Raw genomic sequence first — 21,865 nt, 5'->3', positions numbered from 1 at the left:
TGAATGTCCAATAAAAGAGTGAAGTTGGTCATGTGCACTGCTGAGGCGATAAAAAACATAAAAAACATATGAATGATCTCTATATGATATATGGTTAAGGTGGAGGTTAAAATCATATATGAGCCTTGTTAGGGGAGTAGTTACAGTTGAAGGGCTCTTAAAGAGAGAGTTAGTAGTGCCAAGTACGTGCGGTTTCTCACTAAATCTGTTACATTTATTTAGGCAATTTTCCAATGCTTCAAAAAGAAGTGTTAGATGAGGTAACAGATCTGCAGAAAAGATTTAAAAAAACTGAATTGGAATTCCATCTGGACCTGGTACTTTGCCCATATTAAGATGTTTTATTGCATCATGAATTTCAATTGTTGAAAGGAGGGCTTTAAGGATGTTATTATAATCTGTATCTGAAAAAGATGGTTTTCTTAATGAGTTTAGAAATTGTAATCCCATCTATACTGAAAGAAGTTTCAATTGAGTGCAGTTTGCAGTAGAAGGAATGAAAGGCTTTTAGCATATCTTTGGGATTAGTTAACAGTTCTTTGTCGTCTCCATAAATTAAAAATATTTGAGTTTTTGTACGTTTTCTTTTAAGTAGTTTGCTAAAAGACAACCACTTTTATCTATTTCAGTGAACTGTGTCATTTTTTGGATAAATATTTCGTTATTGGCTCTTGCTGACCAGATTTTGTTATACGTAAATTTTTGTTGGAGAAAAGTGTTAAGCATGATTGGGTTTGGATTATTTATATATTGCTGTTCTAAGGATTTTATTTGAGATTCTAGATCTGATAAATGTTGATTATTGATTTTATTTAGATAAGCAGTGAGGGAGATAAATTCACCCCTTTTAAATGCCTTAAAAGCTTCCCAGTTGTTAATTGGATTAGTGTCCTGAAGATTATTGTTGGTAAAGTATTCAGAGATGAAACTACAAATTTTAACATTATCCTCATTAGCAAGTGTATGTAAATTCAATCTCCATTGAGAGTTCCTATTAGAAAATAAAGTATACAATTGTATTTGGATAGATATGGATGCATGATCTAGATCCAATTCCGGGAGAACAACCAGTAGATCGTATCCTGTCAAATTTTGCTCCCCTCACTATTGATTCAGTTAACCAGGCGATTCAAAGATTTTCCAATTCCTATTGCAAACTGGATATTTGCCCTAATCACTTACTAAAATTCGCACCTGACCGCTTTATTGCAGACCTAACATCTTATCTAAACTACATGCTTCAACATGGTTTTTTCCCTGTGGATCATGGTAACATCTTACTCACTCCAATAAGTGGAGGAGTGGCCTAGTGGTTAGGGTGGTGGACTTTGGTCCTGGGGAACTGAGGAATTGAGTTCGATTCCCGGCACAGGCAGCTCCTTGTGACTCAGGGCAAGTCACTTAACCCTCCATTGCCTACCGCATTGAGCCTGCCATGAGTGGGAAAGCGCGGGGTACAAATGTAACAAAAAAAAATAAAAAATGAAGTACACCAATAAAAAAGCAATGATCTCACAAATTACCGCCCAATTGCGTCTATCCCACTTTTTGTTAAACTGATGGAGAGCATGGTGACCAAACAACGTAATGACTATCTGGATACGTTTTCTATTTTCTATATTACATGAATCACAATCAGGATTCTGCCCCCTTCATAGCATTGAAACTGTGCTAATCACTGTTCTGGCAGGAAATATTCAAGCAGGAAATATTCTTAGGCAAAAGCATACTTCTCCAATTTGACATGTTGAGTGCTTTTGACATGGTAAACCATAACATAGTAACATACATAGCAACATAGTAGATGACGGCAGAAAAAGACCTGCACAGTCCATCCAGTCTGCCCAACAAGATAAATTCATATGTGCTACTTTTTATTTGTACCTGTCCTCTTCAGCATTCTACTAAACCTTCTTGATTACTTCGGGACAGTTGGAAACGTTGATTTGCTTACTTTATTTTTTTTCTATTAGATTGTAAGCTCTTTGAGCAGGGATTGTCTTTCTTCTATGTTTGTGCAGCGCTGCGTACGCCTTGTAGCGCTATAGAAATGCTAAATAGTAGTAGTAGATGGATCAAGGGCTTTCTAACCTCTAGAACATATCAAGTTAAATCTAATTCAAACATTTTACCACCATGGAAAGCGGATTGTGGAGTCCCCCAAGGTTCACCATTATCCCCAACACTCTTCAACACAATGTTGATCCCTTTGGCCAAGTCCTTATCCAATCTAGGTCTTAACCCGTTCATCTATACAGATGATGTCACAATTTACATTCCCTTCAGACACGACCTGTCTGAAATCACCAATGAAATTCATCTTGGTTTGAACACCATGAACTTGTGGGCAAATTCTTTTCAACTGAAACTAAAAACTGAGAAAATGCACTGCCTTATCCTTTCATCTCAACACAATAAGTTCAAACCTTCAACCTTAAACACCCCAAATCTTACCCTTACTATCCCTGACAGCCTAAAAATACTTGGTGTTATAATCGATCGCAATCTAACACACGAAAGCCAAATAAATTCCACCAGGGCTTTTAGAAGGTAGGCCCAGGGAGAGAGAGAATAGGAGGGGCTAGTGGGTGGCCCAGGGGAAGACATGTTTCTCTTAGTGGGGGGGGGGGGGGGGAGAGAAAGAAGAGGGGGAGACTGGCTCAGGCATTTTCAGTCAAAACTCAAAACTTCAGGGCGGTTTTGGTGCTGAATCATAGACCGAAACTGTCGGCCTCTAGTCCTACAGCATAAAAAAATGGAGGACCTATAGTCATCTAATGAGTAAAAAGAAGGTACATCTACGAGATCCAAGTTAGTAGATTTAAGTAACCTAGATGGATGGTATGTATGGACAGTAGCAGCAACTGAAACATTGTTGCTTACCACTTTAAATAAGGCAGTTCTTATAGCACAGAGAAATATATTCCAACTTTGAGCAACCTACCACAAAACGTACAGCCTTATTAAATTTTCATTGCATAGTCTCCCAGTCTTGCAAGGTCCTCCAACTGCTTCTCACTATTTGCTTGCAATTTAACAACTTTCAATAATTGTGCCATTGGCAAATCTAATCATGATGCCCACTGTCTATTTCCAGATATTTATAAAACGTTAGAAATCACCAGTGGGATACAAGAATGCATAAATAAATAAATAAAACATATTATCCAAAAACAAGTTTAGGTTCAAAGTGGCTCACAATTCACATTTTGGTGGAGTTACAATAGTGTTGTGCAATGTGGAGAGGCATCTATAGTTAGTGTGGTTATTCATAGAGCTTTTGAAGAGATAGATTTGAAGAAGAAAATGTAGTGATAGCTTTTGTGTTCAATTGTACAGTTTTGATTATATTTATTCATATAGTTTTTGAAAAGCTAGATTTGAAAGGAAGGCAATGATATCTTTGGGATTTTTTGAAGAGGTAGGTTTTCATTTCTTTTCAGAACTGGAGGAGATTTGTGATGCTTCTTATGGTTTTTGGTATCGAGTTCCACCATTTGGAACCCAGGTAGCTAAATCCTGCTGTGTAGTTAGTTTTGTAGTGGGTGTTTTTGCAGTTGGGTAGATGTAGAAGTAGGTAGTTTCTGTTTTCTGGGATGGCATTTCTTGAGGACAGTTCAGTCATATTAAGCATATATTCGGGTGCTCACTTTGAAAAATATCAGTGCCTTGACTGGCAGCCAATGTATTGCTTCAAGCAGTGGGGTTGCTCTTCATATTTTCATTCCTTGAAAATCAGTCTTGCTGAGTTCCAATACAGATCCCTTGTCACTGAGAAAACTATTGTCAATGAGAAAACTATGTAGCCCACACTGCTTTATCTTTTAACTCGTTTCCAATCCAAAATGGGATGTTGCCTCCTATCCCATGGCTTTGCAATTTCCTCGGAAGTCTTTCATGAGATACTTTTTTCTTATATACATTTATGTTGCAAATTGTTAGAATAAAAATATTCAGAATTTTCAGCAAGTACACAGGGGTGGGGAATTATAAAGGCCACTTCTATAGGGAAAACAGTATATTACCCACCAAAATAGATTTCTATAAAGCTATAAATAACCCAAAATATATGTAACATCAAGCTCCATTATCAAGGTATTGATGTTTGGCATATTTAAATAATTATTATTCTTTGGAAAGGAAAAACCTTCAAATTAGTCACAGCACTTACTAATACACCTCATACTCTATCATCAGCTAGTCATCCTATACGCAAGTAAAAGCAAACAAAAAATAGTGACATTTCATGCATACTTTTTATCCGCTGTAGCAGGAAGCATCCTTGAGGGCAGGATTTGGAACTGTGTGTATACTTTTGCATTTAAAAAATTCTGGATTTTTCCTCAAGAAAGCTATCCCGACATTAATATCTATTATATATATACTTTTTTTTTTTTTTATTTGTAGCATTTGTATCCCACATTTTCCCACCTATTTGCAGGCTCAATGTGGCTTACATTTGCCATATATATATATATATATATATATATATATATATATATATATATATATATATATATATATATACACACACACACACACACAAATACATACCACTAAGTACTAGGCTTTATTACTTTTCTGTCAATCTATTTCATTTCTAACATTTACCTTTTTTTAATCTCAAGTGTTTAGACAAACTGTTAGGCAATCAGAAGGGTTGGCTCTATAGACTTCTGGTCCTCCTTCAACCTAAGGGCCCTGTTTACTAAGCCACACTAGAGACACGTTAGCATTTTTAACACACGCTAAGCATTAGCGTCTACACGGTTAGTGAGTGCTAATTTTTATAATGCGCTAAAAACGCTAGCGCACCTTAATAAACAGACCCCTAAGTTTCAATTTTATTTGGAATTTTCTATATTTTACAAAAGCATACTCACATAATGTTTATATTGAACATACATATACAAAGAATATTTAGCATTCTTACCAGAAGTGACATAAGAAATTTATGCAGGTAAACTATTCGAATGCAGCCTACTTTCAGAAACACTTTCCCATCCACCTGAGCCATATCTGAATAGGCTTCTCCCTCAGTAGCATTAGGATACAGAACCAAGCTGAAACTGAAGACTTCATCTTCCATTATAGATACCGCCTATACGAAATCAGATAAAATTATTAGGGCTGGTGGCTTAGATAGCTTAAGCCACATATCAGTTACCTGCCATGAGTTGAAGGAGTTCTAGGATACAGCTAATGTGATAAAGTATTACTCATGTTTGGTTCCTGAATGACCCTAGGGAATATATTTGTCTGTTTCTTGGCAATAAGCGAGTGTGTGTGTGTGTGGGGGGGGGGGGGGGGGGGGGGTAAAATAGGGGGTTATAAAATTTATTTCCAAAACTATTGCTAGCTAGAAAGGAGTTATTTTGAGGAGTTGGAACAAGTTAACCTGCCAAAACTTTTGGTTTGTGGAAGTGAATATGGTTATAACACTGGATCTCTTCCTGGCATGAGGGAGAGGTAACAGGTACATGTTTGCTAAGGGATCAGGGCCTATGAGAATTTATGCTCCCCATACAGTACTTATGTTAGGGGGCTAGTTCTTATCCTGACTAGCTTAAAAGTCTATTGCATTAGCAGCAGACATTGCTGCCTGGATGTCTCACCACTATCTGAAACTAAACATGATCAAGACAGAGTTTCTTATCTTTCCCCCTGAACCCACCTCTCCTCTTCCCCCATTCTCTAACTCTCTGGATAACACTCTCATCAGCTCATAACCTTGCGGTTATTTTTGACTCCTCTCTCCCCTTCTCTGCACATATTCAACAGACAGCTAAAACCCGTCATTTCTTTCTCTATAATATCACCAAAATTCATCCTTTCCTTTCTGAGCACAACACCAAAACCCTTATCCATACTTTTATCACCTCTCGCTTAGACTATTGCAACTTGTTTCTCACAGGCCTCCCACTAAGCCATCTCTCTCTCCTTCAAAATTCTGCTAGCATCGCTATGCTCATATTAGCCCTCACCTCAAGTCACTTCATTGGCTCCCTATCCATTTCCACATACAGTTCAAACTCATCTTATTGACTTACAAGCGAATTAATTCTGCAGCTCCTCAGTACCTCTCAACTCTTCTCTCTCCCTACACTCCTCCCCGGGAACTCTGCTCATTGAGTAAATCTCTCTTATCTGTACCCTTCTCCTCCACTGCCAACTCCAGACTCCGTTCCTTTTATCTTGCTGCTCCGTATGCTCCATCTCTGGCCGTCTTCAAATCAAGGTTAAAAGCTCAACTTTTTGATGCTGCTTTTTAACACCTAACCCCTATTCACGTGTACAGTACCCATGTATGTTTTATCATTCCCACCTTAGTAATTCTCTTATTTGTCCTGTTTGTCTATCCTGATTAGACTAAGCTCTTTTGAGCAGAGACTGTCTCTTCATGTTCAAGTGTACAGTGCTGAATACGTCTAGGAGCGCTATAGAAATGATAAGTAGTAGTAGTAGTAGTAGTATCTGGTTCATGTTCTTAACTCATTTTTACTCGGTGTTCCAAAATTGTTTTAAAAATCTAGGGTGAAAATACAAATTTGAGCAATAACAGGTTAATTTTTATTGCACCAACATGAATCAAGCTACAAAAAAAGTGATTAGGATAAAAGAAATAATTTTACATAATAAATGGTATATAATCCACTAATCAAATACACATAGAAAGTTTCATTTTACAAAAATAAACTCGCCTGTTCCCAGAAAGCAGTACCACAGTTTAAAGCTACAGTCTAACAGCAACAATCCCCAGCATCATTATATCCTATTATACAGGTTTAACACCAAGAGCTATAACACCACAAAATCTTAGGAGTTCACTTGTCCCTATCCAGAACGTGACTGAAGGTCTTTCAAGAAAATGGATCTTATTGATCTTCCAGAAGGATCCCCCTTCCATCTCAGGTCGACAGCCACTAAATGACCCAAAGAAATCTACCACAAAGAGGCATATTTTCAAAGGACTTAGACTTACAAAGTTACATTGTAATCTATGGAACTTTGTAAGGCTAAGTGCTTTGAAAATGAGCCCCAAAGTCTCCTTGAATACATAATGTAGGTAGCAAAATTTCTTGTGTGTCCCAATTCTATGATTAATTACATGAGAATACCTCAGTATAAATCAAGAGCTGCCTTTGATCCAATCATATATGGTTTCTTAGAGCATGTATTTATATATGAGCATGCCACCAATAAGGTGGTCACTCAATCAAAGCTCCTTATCATATAAACAGTGAATACTGTGAAAAAAAACTGAATGCACCAAAAAATACATTAAATATTTTTATAAATCCTATTTTGCTAGAGACATTTGAGGAATACTCTGTGAAATAGTCTCTTAAAGACACTATAACCCTGCCTCAAACCTGCTGTAAAGTAAACTCATCAAGAGCATTCATAGAAAATAAAGAGTCACTTATCTTGAGAAGCCATCTTCTTTAACCCAAAAGCGGTGAATCTAGGAACGCTAGACACCTCCTGTCCTCCTTTTGAGGACCGTTGGAGAGGTGCAACACCGGCCACTTTAAGCTCAGGCCTGGGAAGCTCTGAGGCCCAATGCTCTTGGGCTGCTAGAATAACCCTGCTTGCAGATCTTTTATACTGCAGGTTGCTGACTCCTGTGGTAAATCAAAGTGCAGTAAAAGCCTGCCTTTTACCCCACCTTTATAACTTCCTCCTTTAAAAAGAGTCAAATAAGCAAACATCCTATTTGACACTGATATTCTTCAAAGCCAGTAATATGTATTAAAAATAGCACATACTTATATTCTCAAAATAGATTTTAATATATAGGACCTAGAAAAAAATTTACTATATGCATACCTTAAGAACAGTGTTTGCATCCAATGCATACCTTGCTATGAACAGTGTTTGCATCCACATCTATGACAAAAAAATCCTTGAGCCTGGCATAAACCTGGGTTTTATTTGATTGAAGAAAGACTGAAGAATCTAAACCTATAATGTGTTAAGAATGAAATAAATAATTCCTTCAGACTACAAGAATTCAGTTTATAGAAAAGTTGCATTCATATTCAAACACCAAGGATTCAAAGTTTCCCAGTGAACCTGAATACTGAATAGCTTGTGCAAAAATTCAAAACTTGTTATACTGTCACCTTATTTAACAGGTAATGCATGATCTTTATCATATCATATGTTTACAGCATGCACAACAGATAGTTTTGACCTATACAAATAATCTAATTAGCCCTGGTTCAAAAAATATGAGCACCTCTTCATATAATTTTAGTCTTAATGGAGTTATAACTTTGGAACTGGTTACATGTGTGGATGCTGCTGGTCAATGCCTAAAAAGCTTTTGAGTTCAGAAGGACAAAGTACATGTAGATTTTCCTCTACTAATGTTTGGATCTATTCTAGCTCCTTTCCATTTTGGGGGCAGGGGACTGGCGGAGCAGACAGCCACGCCACTGCTCCATGGACCCCCTTGCTCCCTGCATGGGCCGTTCCCACCGCCTCACCAATGGTATGCTATTGTTTATGAATATATAGCAGTTAATTTTGCATGTAACTGGGCTTTATACATAGAAAGCTTTTCCAAAGATACCCTCAGTGTTGGTGTACCTTTTCTGTCTGCAAATCAAAGATACTTACCCTGTAGCAGGTATTCTCCAAGGACAGCAGGCTGATAATCCTCACAAGTGGGTTGGCGATCCACACTGGCCCAGGAACTGGCATTCCAGATAGAAAAAAAACTTGCTAGAGCATTCTGAGCATAACATGTGTCCAACTGCGCATGCACGGAATGCCTTCCCGCCCGCTGCACAACCGCGTTCCTCAGTTCAGTCAAGAGTAAAAGACAGAGAAAACAACTCCAAGGGGAGGTGGGCGGGTTTGTGAGGATTATTAGCCTGCTGTTCTCTGAGAATACCTGCTACAGGGTAAGTACCTTTGCATTCTCCCGAGGACAAGCAGGCTGTATAATCCTCACAAGTGGAGTATCCCTAGCATCTAGGCTGCCACAATACAACAAACGTTGGTCAATTGGGCCTCGCAACGGCGAGGACGTAACGTAGATTAACTTGAAACTACATACAAACTCGCTCAGAGTGCAGCCTGGAACAGAACAAAACGGGCCTAGGAGGGTGGAGTTGGATTCTAAACCCCAAACAGATTCTGCAGCACCGAATGCCCAAACCGACTGTTGCATCGGGTATCCTGCTCAAGGCAGTAGTGAGATGCGAATGTGTGGACTGAACACCACGTTGCAGCCTTACAAATCTCTTCAATGAAGGCTAACTTTAAGTGAGCCACCGACGCAGCCATGGCTCTGACATTATGAGCCGTGACATGGCCCTCCAGTGCCAGTCCAGCTTGGGCATAAGCGATGGAAATACAATCTGCTAGCCAATTGGACATGGTGTGTTTTCTGATGGTGACTCCCCTTCTGTTGGGATCAAAAGCAACACACAACTGGGCGGACTGTCTGAAGGACTTCGTCACCTCCATGTGAAAATGCCCATGCTCTCTTGCAGACCAAAGTGTGCGAGCTGCTTTCGCCAGCGTGGGCATGAGTCGGGGAAAAAATGTTGGCAAGACAACTGACTGGTTCAGATGGAACTTCAACACCACCTTAGGCAGAAACTTAGGGTGCGTGTGGAGGACTACTCTGTTGTGATGAAACTTAGTATAAGGTGCATCCACTACTAAGGTCTGAAGCTCATTGACCTTACGAGCTGAAGTAACAGCCACCAAGAAAATGACCTTCCAGGTCAAGTACTTATACATGTCCCCAATTAACATTGGTAAAGTTTTACATTCGCCAATGCAATACTTGCTGCGATATAGTAATCTGTTTGACCCCATACTGCAGCCTTCTATGGTATGACTCCGAGATTTCAGCAACTTTGAGACACTGTATCTCCGGCAATATTTTGTTGAGAGAAACAAAACCTGGCCATCTTCTACAACCTTTTGGGCTCTATTAAACAAAAAAATTTTAAAAATCTTCCCGAGCGATTTCCATGAAGAAAATTTGGAGCAAACTTGGTCTGAAAAATTTGCGGCTCGAAAAAATTGTAAAGTTTGGCTTTTTATATCTCTGGAATTAAAGGTGTGATAAACGTGAAACTTTGCACACAACAACTTATCAACACAGGGTTTTCGAATATAAAATTTCATTCTCCTAATATTTTCCATTAGTTCCCAAATTGAGTGTAAAGTTGATGATTTTTGCAAAAATGCCAAAAATAGGGTATTTTTAGCCAGGGTCGTGCCAAGGGTCTCTGCCGCCCCCCTGCAGACTATCAGTTGGTGCCCCCTTGCAGACAATCAGTTGGCATGCGCCCCCCACCCCCGGACCTGCCTGGCTCCAAGGCGCATAGAAGAGTGTGAACAGTGTACATTATATTGCTTTTGTCATAGCCATGCCAGTGGCGTAGCCAGACTACCAATTTTGGATGGGCCTGAACCCAAAGTGGGTGGGCACAAAATTTTCTCTCTACTCCCCTCCCCCAGCAAAATTTAGTCACACTAATCAGATGCATTTGTCACACAGGGTAAAGTGCTGCTTTTCAGTGCATCAGATTTTAGAAAATTTATTTAATAGCCTAACACCCTTTTCAGTGAGCTTTCAGAGGCCAAAACCTCCTGCCTCAGGTCAGTATAATGCTGTTACGGTATCCTCTCCTGACCTAAGGAAGGAAGTATTGGTCTCTGAAACTTTATTAACAAAGGTACCATATTACTTTATCCTAAATTAAAAATAAAATTATTTTCTTTACCTTTGTTGTATGGCCATTTACTTTTTCTCATTATGTTGCTCCCAGTCTCTAGATTCTGCTTTCCTTTGTTTTCGCTTAACTCTTCTGCCAGGGTTTCCTGACCAGTTGTCATTTTTCTCTTCTTTTTTCTTTGCTTTCTTCAATATTTTTATGCCTCTCTCTGTCCAGATTTAATTCATTCTTACTATCCATTCTTTAATTTCCTTCATCTACTTATGGCTTTTCATCTTTTTCTCACCCTTGTTCTCCCCATACCCCTTCCTCTTATTCTCCAGTCTTTCACTACTCCCCTTTTCCATCCAGCAGCTCTCCTCTTTCTCTCCCCATCCTTCCAGTGTCTCCCCTCTCTCTCCCCATCCTTCCAGAATCCCCTCTTTCTTTCTGCATCCTTCCATCCAATGTCACCTCTTTCTCCCTACCCTACCCTGGAGCGAAGCAGGGACAGTGACGTAAGAGACGGGAGGAGCCTGCAGAGCCAGCAGCCAATGCCTCAAGGCTGCCTGCGGTGCCGCGCTTTCTTTTTAAAACATTTTTTGTCGTTACCGCTCAGCTCAGTCAGCTGAGCGCTTCTTTTTGTAGCGCCGGCCCTGCTGCTCAACAGGAAAAGCAGCAGTGGCCGGCAGTGGGGGGCTGGCGCGCTGGGCAGGCCTGGAGGAAAAGTGAGCACTGCTTGTGGAATGTAGCAGGGCAGAGCTGAGGTAAGCAGCATAGGTAAGCACTGCGGCGGCGCCCTCCAGAGGTCGGCGCCCCCCTGCGGTGCTTACCCCGCTTACTGTGTTGGCACGGCCCTGTTTTTAGCCCACTTTTACAAAAAGACGACCTTCTGGGAACTCTTTTTAATCATTTTCATTAGAAAGAGCATTACCTGTGGATGCAAACAGATCTATCTCGGGAGAACCCCAACGATTGACCAATAGTCGAAACGCCACTTCGCTTAGTGACCACTCTCCAGGATCAAGCATGTGACGCCTGAGAAAATCTGCCTGAACGTTTAGGACCCCTGTTACATGAGCCACTGACAGCGCCACTAGATTGACTTCCGCCCATTGCAGAAGCAGCGACGCCTCTCGCTCTAACGGCAGGCTCCTCGTGCATCCTTGCCGATTGATATATGCGACCGCTGTGGCATTGTCCAACATTACTCGTACTGCCCGTCCTCTCAGCAGATGAAGAAACTTCCGAAGCGCCAGACGGATGGCCTTGGTTTCCAACAGGTTGATTGAATACATTCTCGCCTGATGAGACCAGAGACCCTGAGCAACCTGCCCTGACAGTGAGCACCCCAGCCTTGAAGACTGGCATCTGTCGTTACCACAGTCCAAATGGGCTGATCTAGAGGCATACCTTTGGTCAAACTAGCCTCCCGAAGCCACCATCGCAGACTGATCCTCACCTGCAATGAAAGTGGCAGCTTGTGATGAAGCGAACCGGTCTGGAACGACCATCTCGAGAGAAGCGACCTCTGCAAAGGTCTCATGTGAGCTCTGGGCCAAGGCACCGTCTCTATTGCTGCAACCATTGAACCCAGAACCTGAAAATAGTCTCTTGCCGACGGAATGGACATCTGCAAGAAGAGTCGAATCTGAGCCTGCAATTTGAGAACCCGAGCCTGTGGCAGAAACACATGACCCAGCTTCGTGTCGAAGAGGACTCCCAGATACTCTAAGGACTGAGAAGGCTGAAGACGACTCTTTTGGACATTATTTATTTATTACATTTGTACCCCGCACTCTCTCACACATGGCAGGCTCAATGCGGCTTACATAGTAACAATATAAAGAATTACAAAGTCGTAAGAAGAATATATAGTTTGTATATTTCTCAGTTCGAACATTGACTACCCAACCTAGGGACTGCAAGAAGTCGACCACCCGAACCGTCACCTGAACACTTTCGTGGACAGACTTTGCCCAAATCAACCAATCTAAGTAAGGATGGACTAAAATGCCTTTGGTTCTGAGAGCTGCAGCTACAACTACCATGACCTTGGTAAACATACGGGGAGCAGTTGCAAGTCCAAAGGGAAGGGCTCGAAACTGAAATTGATGGCCAAGCACTGCAAAACGAAGAAAACATTGATGTGCAGGATGAATTGGAATGTGGAAATAGGCTTCTGTAAGATCTAGAGAGGTCAAAAACTCTCCGAACCGCACCGCAACAATGATGGACCGAAGAGTCTCTATCCGGAAAGAAGGCACTTTGAGAGCTCGATTGACCTCCTTGAGATCTAAAATTGGACAGAAAGAACCCTCTTTCTTGAGCACCAGAAAATAAATGGAGTAATGGCCCTGACCCCTCTCCGCCCAAGGCACTAGATAAATTGCTCGAAGATCCAGAAGCCTGCGGAGAGTAACTTGAACCGCTCCGGCCTTGACGCGAGACCGACAAGGAGACTGCAGGAAAGTATTTGATACAGGGTGAGCAAACTCTAATGCGTACCCATCTCGAATAACCTCTAATACCCACTGATCTGAAGTAATCTGGGCCCACCTCTCTTGAAATTGCACCAACCGAGCGCCCACTTGGATTAGAGGCTGGGCCCGCACACCTTCATTGTTGACAATGGGGAGGAAAGGGAACCCCCCTGTCTCTCAACCTCCCCGAAAAGACTGAGTCTTTTGGAAGAATCAAGAGCGTCGGCCCTGAAAACCTCTGGTTGGGCGAAAACGATGAAAATCACGACCTCTGCCACAAGCTGAAAAATGACCACGACCAGAACCTCTACGACGATCCTCCGGCAACCTCGGAACTTTAGCATCCCCCAGGCTATTCATGAGCTTGTCCAACTCTCCACCAAACAAAAAAGAACCCTTAAAGGGAAATTTACTAAGTTTCGACTTAGAGGCCGCATCCGCTAACCAACCACGAAGCCAAAGAGTATGGATAGCCGCCACAGAAAGCCATAGACTTAGAAGAAGCCCGCAGCAAATCATAAAGAGCATCTGCCTTAAAAGCCAAAGCCATTTCCACCTTAGCCACTTCATTACCAATAGCGGAAAGATCACCTGAAGAACGATCTAAAACCTTCTCAGACCACCGGTAGCTCGCCCTTGTGAGCAAGAAACCACAAATGGCAGCCTGCACTGCCAGAGCCGAAATATCAAAAACATTCTTCAACAAGGATGCAATCAGGCAATCCTGGGGGTCCCGCAGAGCCATGCCACCATCAACCGGAACTGTATTACGCTTAGTATCAGCGGAAACCACCGCATCCACTACAGGAGAGTTTAAGAGATCTTTAAGTCAGGAACCGGATAAAGCCTGCCCTTGGCCCTAGCAAGCCGAAAAGCCGAATCCGGACGCTCCCACTGAGCCTGAATACTATTCCTAATATCCTGATGCATGGGAAAAGACCTACCGGCCTTGCAAATACCCTTGACCAGCAAATCCACCTTTCTAGGCTCGGCTACAGGGCTATCCTGGTCGTCAAAACGGAGAGTAGACGAAACTTGAGAAATAAGCTCCTGAAGGTCATCCTTATGAAATTTTTTTACTACCGAAGGATCCTCCCCCACAGGAAGGGATCCTTCTCCATCTACTGCCTGATTAAAATCCTCAGAAAAAACCTCTTCAGGAAACCATGACTCCTCTGCCAATGAAGGCAGCTCCTGCTCAGGACCAAAGGAATCTTCCTGCTCTGCCTCCATAGACTGCCTGACCCTCTTTAAAGGCCCAGAAGAACCCTCCAGAGATCTCTTTGCTGGAGATTCAGCAAGAGCTGATTTATGTAACAAGAAGGCTTGGTACATCTGTACCACAAATTCAGGAGGGAAACCAGCTGCCCCCTGAGGCAAAACAGGAGCTGAAGCAGCAGCCAGAGAAGGCAGAAAGGCCCGAGGAGCGTCTGACACGACAACATCTAAAATGGCGGACGTTCCCGCCAAAACCGGCAGCGAGGGAGAGGGAGACGCAACCTCATTACAGACACCCGCATCCCCCCCCAGCGATGCCAGTGATTTAGGCCGGTCCTGCACCCTGCTGCTCAAACATTTCTGCCGCAGTGCAGAATTTGCAGACGCCGCTTGACCAGAGGCCCGACGCTGACATACGGAGCAGTGCCGAAACTTCTCCGACATCGGAACAGCTGACCAGCAAAACAAACGTGAAAGCGAAAGTGCCCTTCAGAAACCAACACTAAAGGAGATGACCTGCTTGCCTAATTCCAGCCAAAAAACAGCAGTGCTGTAAATCACGGTCCCAAAGCTCAGATTTTCTTTACTTTTCTTACAAGCAGCTGCCTCTCCCTGCCTCTACAGATCTTACCATGAAGAGCTGGAGGAAACTATATATTAGTCAGGCTGTTCTTGTCAAAACAGACTGCTTTTCAAAGCACTAAAAAGCTTTTATTTTCTTCAGGGAGGATCAGGGGGGAGGGACTCAACCACCTGAGTGTGACACCCCCGAGGCAAACAGAGACCCCCACAGGCCTCAGCCCCTTCAAAGAAGGTTTATTTTTTTAAGATGCACAGAAATAACCTGAATCCTCTAGCAGAAAAAATTTAAAAAATACAAAATAGAAAAAGAATGCGACTGAAGGACTCACCACCTTCCTCCTGCTGGAGACTGAGATTACTGGATCTTTCTCTGGCTGCCAAGGGCTCTTATTGGCTCGCTACAGTCACAGTTTTTTTCTCAGTCTCCACCTGCAGGAAGGCATGCACAACCCATCAGTCACATTCTGGGATGGTCCGAAGGGACGCTAAGGAACTTAAGAATATATTTGTAACAAAATGTAAATTATTTTGTTGTCTACCTTTACCTCTCCCAAAACTCTCTTTTGCTTTCTAATGCTAGAAATTTAGGCAATATTAGTGCAACAGGATCATTTCCAAATGATACTATCCAAGCCTACTGGACTGATATTCAGACCTTATGTCACCAGCAGCTGGTAAATGTATAATTTCCATCTGTGTATAGGACTGAGGTTTAAGTCAAATTTTTAAGCCCAATACTATGGCCGTCATTTTAAAAGTTTTTATAGATGTAAAATATCAGCATTTGCACATGTATATAGCATACACTCCTAGAAGACCCAGTATTTACATGTTTATGGCCTATCTACATTTATCTTCAAAGCGGCATAGATTGGGCAGTCTATGGATGGTACTTTTGCCACGGGTTGACCTTCCAAATAAGGGCAAAATTCACCACTAGCAGGAATACCATGAGACTACTGCTAAATGACATGGGCACCATTTTTGTTCCCAAAACCAGATGAGGCAGGAATGGACAAGGACAATTACTGAGATACCCCACTAGACAACCAGAAATAATTCTCTCCCTTTAGGCCCCAGGGCAGGAGGGGAGGGTCAGAACAGCTGGGAGGGGTTTGCATCATGAGGGAGGGGGCAGGAATTCAAGTGGAAATAGAGGGATTGTGTTCCAAGAGAGTGGAGATGTTGGAGGTTCTGATCACAGTGAGGATGTGGATCTTGGGTGCTACACATGCGGGTTTGTAAGACAGCTGGTTAACATGAATATGTACTATCATGTACAGGTATAAATTGCACATTATGTGCAAGCACACACTAAGACCCCATGTACATAAATTTATGTTTGTAAAAATTAATCTCTTCCCACCATCACCGGCACCCAAACAGGTAGCCCTGGGGGTGGAAATATCTAGATTTTATAAGGGAACTACACGTGTACACCCATCTCTCTAACATGATACTCAAACTCAAACATGATACTCAAAGTGCTTGGAAACTAAGCCCTCTGGTCACTTCCACCTGTAGTTTGGGGGAAAGAAGTACTTTTGAAAATGTGCCTATTATTTATTATATTGGGCTGGGTTAGGAGCAGAGCCAGAATGTACTTTAAAAATTCAGATATTCAGCTATCATCTAGTTTAGCCCTACTTTAAACTCAATGGACAGCACCAATGTGGTAGCGCACACATGTTTATTCAGCTAGGCAGATAGAGGTGCTGAATATATGTATTTGGAACTGGAGCTTAAATTACTACAGTCACCAAAATAGGATTCAGGCTTTCAGCCTAATAAGGCCAATTAAATTGCTAACTAGATCAAGGGTAGACAACCTAGAGGGCTGCATGAATATCAGTACTATCATGGGCCGCAACATTACATAATGTCAGAAACGGAATGCTCACAACTCCATTGACTTCAGTGATAAATTTACTTATTTAACTAGAAACGATGGAAACGAACTTCTAGAATGGCCATTCTGAAAATATTTTCATAATACAATATTTAAAATCGCTAAAACTCTGGTTATAACATAAGAACAAAAGTATTGCCATACTGGGACAGACTGAAGGTCCATCAGGCCCAGCATCCTGTTTCCAACAGTGGCCAATCCCAGGTTACAAGTACCTGGCAAGATCCCAAAACAGTACAAAACATTTTATGCTGCTTATCCTAGAAATAAGCACTGAATTTTCCTAAGTCCATTTTAATAATGGCTTATGGACTTTTCTTTTAGGAAGCTAGCAAAACCTTTTTTTTAAACCCCGCTAAGCTAACTGCTTTTACTACATTCTCTGGCAAAGAATTCCAGAATTACATGTTGAGTGAAGAAATATTTTCTCCAATTCATTTTAAATTTACTACTTTGTTGCTTCATTGCATGCTCCCTAGTAAGAGTAAACAAGCAATTCATGTCTACCCGATCCATTCCACTCATTATTTTATAGACCTTTATCATATCTCCCTCAGCCGTCTTTTCTCCAAGCTTAAGAGCCCTAGCCACTTTAGCCTTTCCTCACAGGGAAGTCATCCCACCCCCTTTATCATTTCTGCCACCCTTCTCTCTACCTTTTCTAATTCCACTATAACTTTTTTGAAATGCGGTGATCAGAACTGAACACAATGTTCGAGGTGTGGTCGCAATATGGAGCATTATAACATCCTCATTTTTGTTTTCCATTCCATTCCTAATAATACCTAACATTCTATTTCCTTTCTTAGCTGCTGCAGCACACTCAGTAGATGGTTTCAACCATCAACAATGACGCCTAGATCCCTTTTCTGGTCGGTGACTCCTAATATGGAACATTGCATTATATAGCTATAGCTTGGGTTCCTCTTTCCCACACATATCACTTTCAACTTGTTCACATTAAATGTCATCTGCCAATTGGATGCCCAGTCTCCCAGTCTCGTGAGGTCCTCCTGTAATTTTTCACAATCCTCTTGCGATTTAATAACTTTGAATAACTTTGTGTCAGCAAGTTTAATTACTTCACTAGTTACTCCCATCTCTAGATCATTTAAAAAGCAGCAGTCCCCGCGCAGACCCCTGGTTAATGACTTTCAGTATATACTGCCAATGACTTCTAGGATGCATAAAATTCAATGCAGGCCAACAGTGGCGTAGTGGCATACCAAGGGGGGGCGGTGGGGGCGGTCCGCCCCGGGTGCCAGTGGGTAGGGGGGTGCTCCGCTCCCGCCGCCTCCCGTGGCCGTTCCCGCAGTGCCGCACATTATAAAAACCGGCGAAGCAGCGTCGCAGGCAGCGCCTCGCGCCCTGCTTGTAAAAAAAAAAAAAAAAAAAAATCAAATCTCCTTCCTTCTCCTCCTCGTCTTGACGTCGACTCGGGCCTTCCAGTCGACATCAAGACGAGGAGAAGGAAGGTAATTTGATTTTTTTTTTACAAGCAGGGCACGAAGCGCTGCCTGCGACGCTGCTTCGCCGGTTTTAACGGGACTGAGGTGGGGAAGGAGAGGGGCGAAAGGGACTCGGGTGGGGGTGTTCAGAGGGGAGAAGGGGACTGGGGTGGGGGTCTCAGACAGGGGAAGGGAGAAGGGGACTGGGGTGGGGATCTCAGACAGGGGAGGGGAGGGGAGAAGGGGACTGGGGTGGGGGTGTTCAGAGTGGAAAAGGGGAGGGGAGAAGAGGACTGGGGTGGGGGTCTCAGACGGGGGAAGAGGACTGGGGTGGGGGTCTCAGACGGGGGAAGGGGACTGGGGTGGGGGTGTTCAGAGGGGAGAAGGGGACTGGGGTGGGGATCTCAGACAGGGGAGGGGGAGGGGAGAAGGGGACTGGGGTGGGGATCTCAGAGGGGAGAAGAGGACTGGGGTGGGGGTGTTCAGAGGGGAAAAGGGGAGGGGAGAAGGGGACAAGGGGACTGGGGTGGGGGTGTTCAGAGGGGAAAAGGGGACTGGGGTGGGGATCTCAGAGGGGAGACGGGGACTGGGGTGGGGATCTCAGAGGGGAGAAGGGAAGGGGAGGGGAGAAGGGGACTGGGGTGGGGATCTCAGAGGGGAGAAGGGGAGGGGAGAAGGGGACTGGGGTGGGGGTGTTCAGAGGGGAAAAGGGGAGGGGAGAAGGGGACTGGGGTGGGGGTGTTCAGAGGGGAGAAGGGGCCTGGGGTGGGGATCTCAGACAGGGGAGGGGGAGGGGAGAAGGGGACTGGAGTGGGGGTGTTCAGAGGGGAAAAGGGGAGGGGAGAAGGGGACTGGGGTGGGGATCTCAGAGGGGAGAAGGGAAGGGGAGGGGAGAAGGGGACTGGGGTGGGGTGTTCAGAGGAGAGAAGGGGACTGGGGGTGGGGGTCTCAGTCAGGAAAAGGGGAGGGGAAAAGGGGACTGGGGTGGGAGTCTCAGACAGGAAAAGGGGAGGGGAAAAGGGGAGTGGAGAAGGGAACTGGGGTGGGGGTGTTCAGAGGGGAGAAGGGGGCTGGAACTGGGGGCTGAAAAAAGGGGCAGAGAGAGAGAAGGGACAGATCCTAGATGGAAGGGGGAGCGAGAGGGAGGGCAAACCCTGGATGGATGGGAGAGGGAGGGCAAATGGTGGATTGAAGGGGCAGAGAGAAAGCGCAGGCAGTGGATGGAAGGGACGGCAGAGAGGGCAGACACTGGATGGCAGAGAGAGAGAGAGAGAGAGAGAGAGAGAGAGAGAGAGAGAGAGAGAGAGAGAGTGAAGACAGATGCTGGATGGAAGGAAGACTGTGAAAAGAAGATGAGGCAAGCAGAAACCAGAGACAACAAACTGTAAATAAAATATATTTTTTTATTTTTTTTTTGCTTTAGGATAAAGTATTGTAGATATGTTAAATGTTTATAATAGAACATGTAAATAAGGTAATCTTTTTATTGGACTAATTTTAATACATTTTGACTAACTTTCGGAGAACAAAACCCCCTTCCTCAGGTCAGGATAGGATACTGTAACAGCACTATACTGTACTGACCCGAGGACGGAGGTTTTGGCCTCTGAAAGCTAAATGTATTAGTCCAATAAAATGGTATTATTTTACTTTCTATATTTGTTTTATTTCTATTTGTTAATTTGTAAAGTGGTGATTGGTACTTGTTAGTTTTTTTCAAATTTACATCTGCTGTCTTTATATTTTTCACAGTACTAGGGGACAGTTTCTGTTTCTGTGGTGTATGCAGAGTCTGGCATTGGGGGTTCAGTTTAATTTTTGTCTAAATAGAAAGTTTATGATTACTTATTCTATAGTGGATTAGGGTGTATCTGTGTTTGTGAAAAAGACATGGCTTTCAGTTGGCATTGACTGTGCAGGATCTACGATCTGTACTATTCTGTCTGGTTTCGTTTTACAATAGGTGAATTGATGTTCTAGTGCTCACTGTAGTGATTAAGATGCTTTCCTTTTCCTTGTGTGACTCGTAGAAATGACTGCTTATGGTATGGTAGAATTGCTCTATAGGTCCTGAGTGTTTTGTATTCTCGGCATGCCTAGTACTGGATTTGGGGGGGGGGGGTTAAAAAATGACCGGCCCCAGGTGTCAACTACCCTAGGTACGCCACTGTACCTGGGTATTTGACTCCCAGGGTCAGTCATTTTTTAACACTCCCCTCCAAAATCCAGTACTAGGCACACTGAAAACACTAAACACTCAAGACCTATAGAGCAATTCTACCATACCATAAGAAGTAAATTCTACGAGTAACACAAGGAAAAGGAAAGCATCTTGAACACTACAGTGAGCACTAAAACATCAATTCACCTATTGTAAAATGAAACCAGCCAGAATAGTACAGACCGTTGATCCCGCTCAGTCAATGCCAACTGAAGCCCTGTCTTCTTCACAAACACAGATACACCCTAATCCTCTATAGAAGAAGTAATCATAAACTTTCTATTTAGACAAAAATTAAACTGAACCCTCCAAGATGCCAGATTCTGTATACAATGCAACACCACAGAAACAGAAAATGTCCCCTAGTTCTGTGCAAAATAGAAAGATAGCAGATGTAAATTTGAAAATGCTAACAAATACCAATTACCACTATACAAATTAACAAATAGAACTAAAACAAATATAGAAAATAAGATAATACCATTTTATTGGACTAATACATTTAGCTTTCAGAGGCCAAAACCTCCTTCCTCAGGTATTACAGTATAGCGAATGCTACATACCTGTAGAAGGTATTCTCCGAGGACAGCAGGCTGATTGTTCTCACTGATGGGTGACGTCCACGGCAGCCCCTCCAATCGGAAACTTCACTAGCAAAGTCCTTTGCTAGTCCTCGCGCGCCCGCGCGCACCACGCATGCGCGGCCGTCTTCCCGCCCGAAACCGGCTCGAGCCGGCCAGTCCAGTATGTAGCAAGACAATACACTTCAAGGGAAGACACAACTCCAAAGGGGAGGCGGGCGGGTTTGTGAGAACAATCAGCCTGCTGTCCTCGGAGAATACCTTCTACAGGTATGTAGCATTCGCTTTCTCCGAGGACAAGCAGGCTGCTTGTTCTCACTGATGGGGTATCCCTAGCCCCCAGGCTCACTCAAAACAACAACCATGGTCAATTGGGCCTCGCAACGGCGAGGACATAACTGAGATTGACCTAAAAAATTTACCAACTAACTGAGAGTGCAGCCTGGAACAGAACAAACAGGGCCCTCGGGGGGTGGAGTTGGATCCTAAAGCCCAAACAGGTTCTGAAGAACTGACTGCCCGAAACCGACTGTCGCGTCGGGTATCCTGCTGCAGGCAGTAATGAGATGTGAATGTGTGGACAGATGACCACGTCGCAGCTTTGCAAATTTCTTCAATGGAGGCTGACTTCAAGTGGGCTACCGACGCAGCCATGGCTCTAACATTATGAGCCGTGACATGACCCTCAAGAGCCAGCCCCGCCTGGGCGTAAGTGAAGGAAATGCAATCTGCTAGCCA

At 43.2% G+C, this 21,865-nt stretch overlaps 1 protein-coding gene across 1 annotated transcript in view; it reads right to left on the bottom strand.

Annotated features, from left to right (window-relative positions):
* VPS13C (vacuolar protein sorting 13 homolog C) overlaps positions 1 to 21,865 on the bottom strand; it is a 992,635-nt gene that overhangs the window by 626,692 nt on the left and 344,078 nt on the right. The window contains exons 31-32 of the mRNA XM_030188422.1: positions 7,862 to 7,965; positions 4,934 to 5,101 (exon numbers count right to left, since the gene is read on the bottom strand). Of these exons, the coding sequence (XP_030044282.1) occupies positions 4,934 to 5,101; positions 7,862 to 7,965 (272 nt within the window). The remainder of the gene's footprint in view (positions 1 to 4,933; positions 5,102 to 7,861; positions 7,966 to 21,865) is intronic.

This window comes from Microcaecilia unicolor, chromosome 1 (genome assembly GCF_901765095.1).
Source record: "Microcaecilia unicolor chromosome 1, aMicUni1.1, whole genome shotgun sequence".
NCBI classification, from domain to species: Eukaryota; Metazoa; Chordata; class Amphibia; order Gymnophiona; family Siphonopidae; genus Microcaecilia; species Microcaecilia unicolor.
The sequence above is the reverse complement of the archived record's forward strand: the minus strand, read 5'-3'. Positions and strand labels throughout refer to the sequence as shown.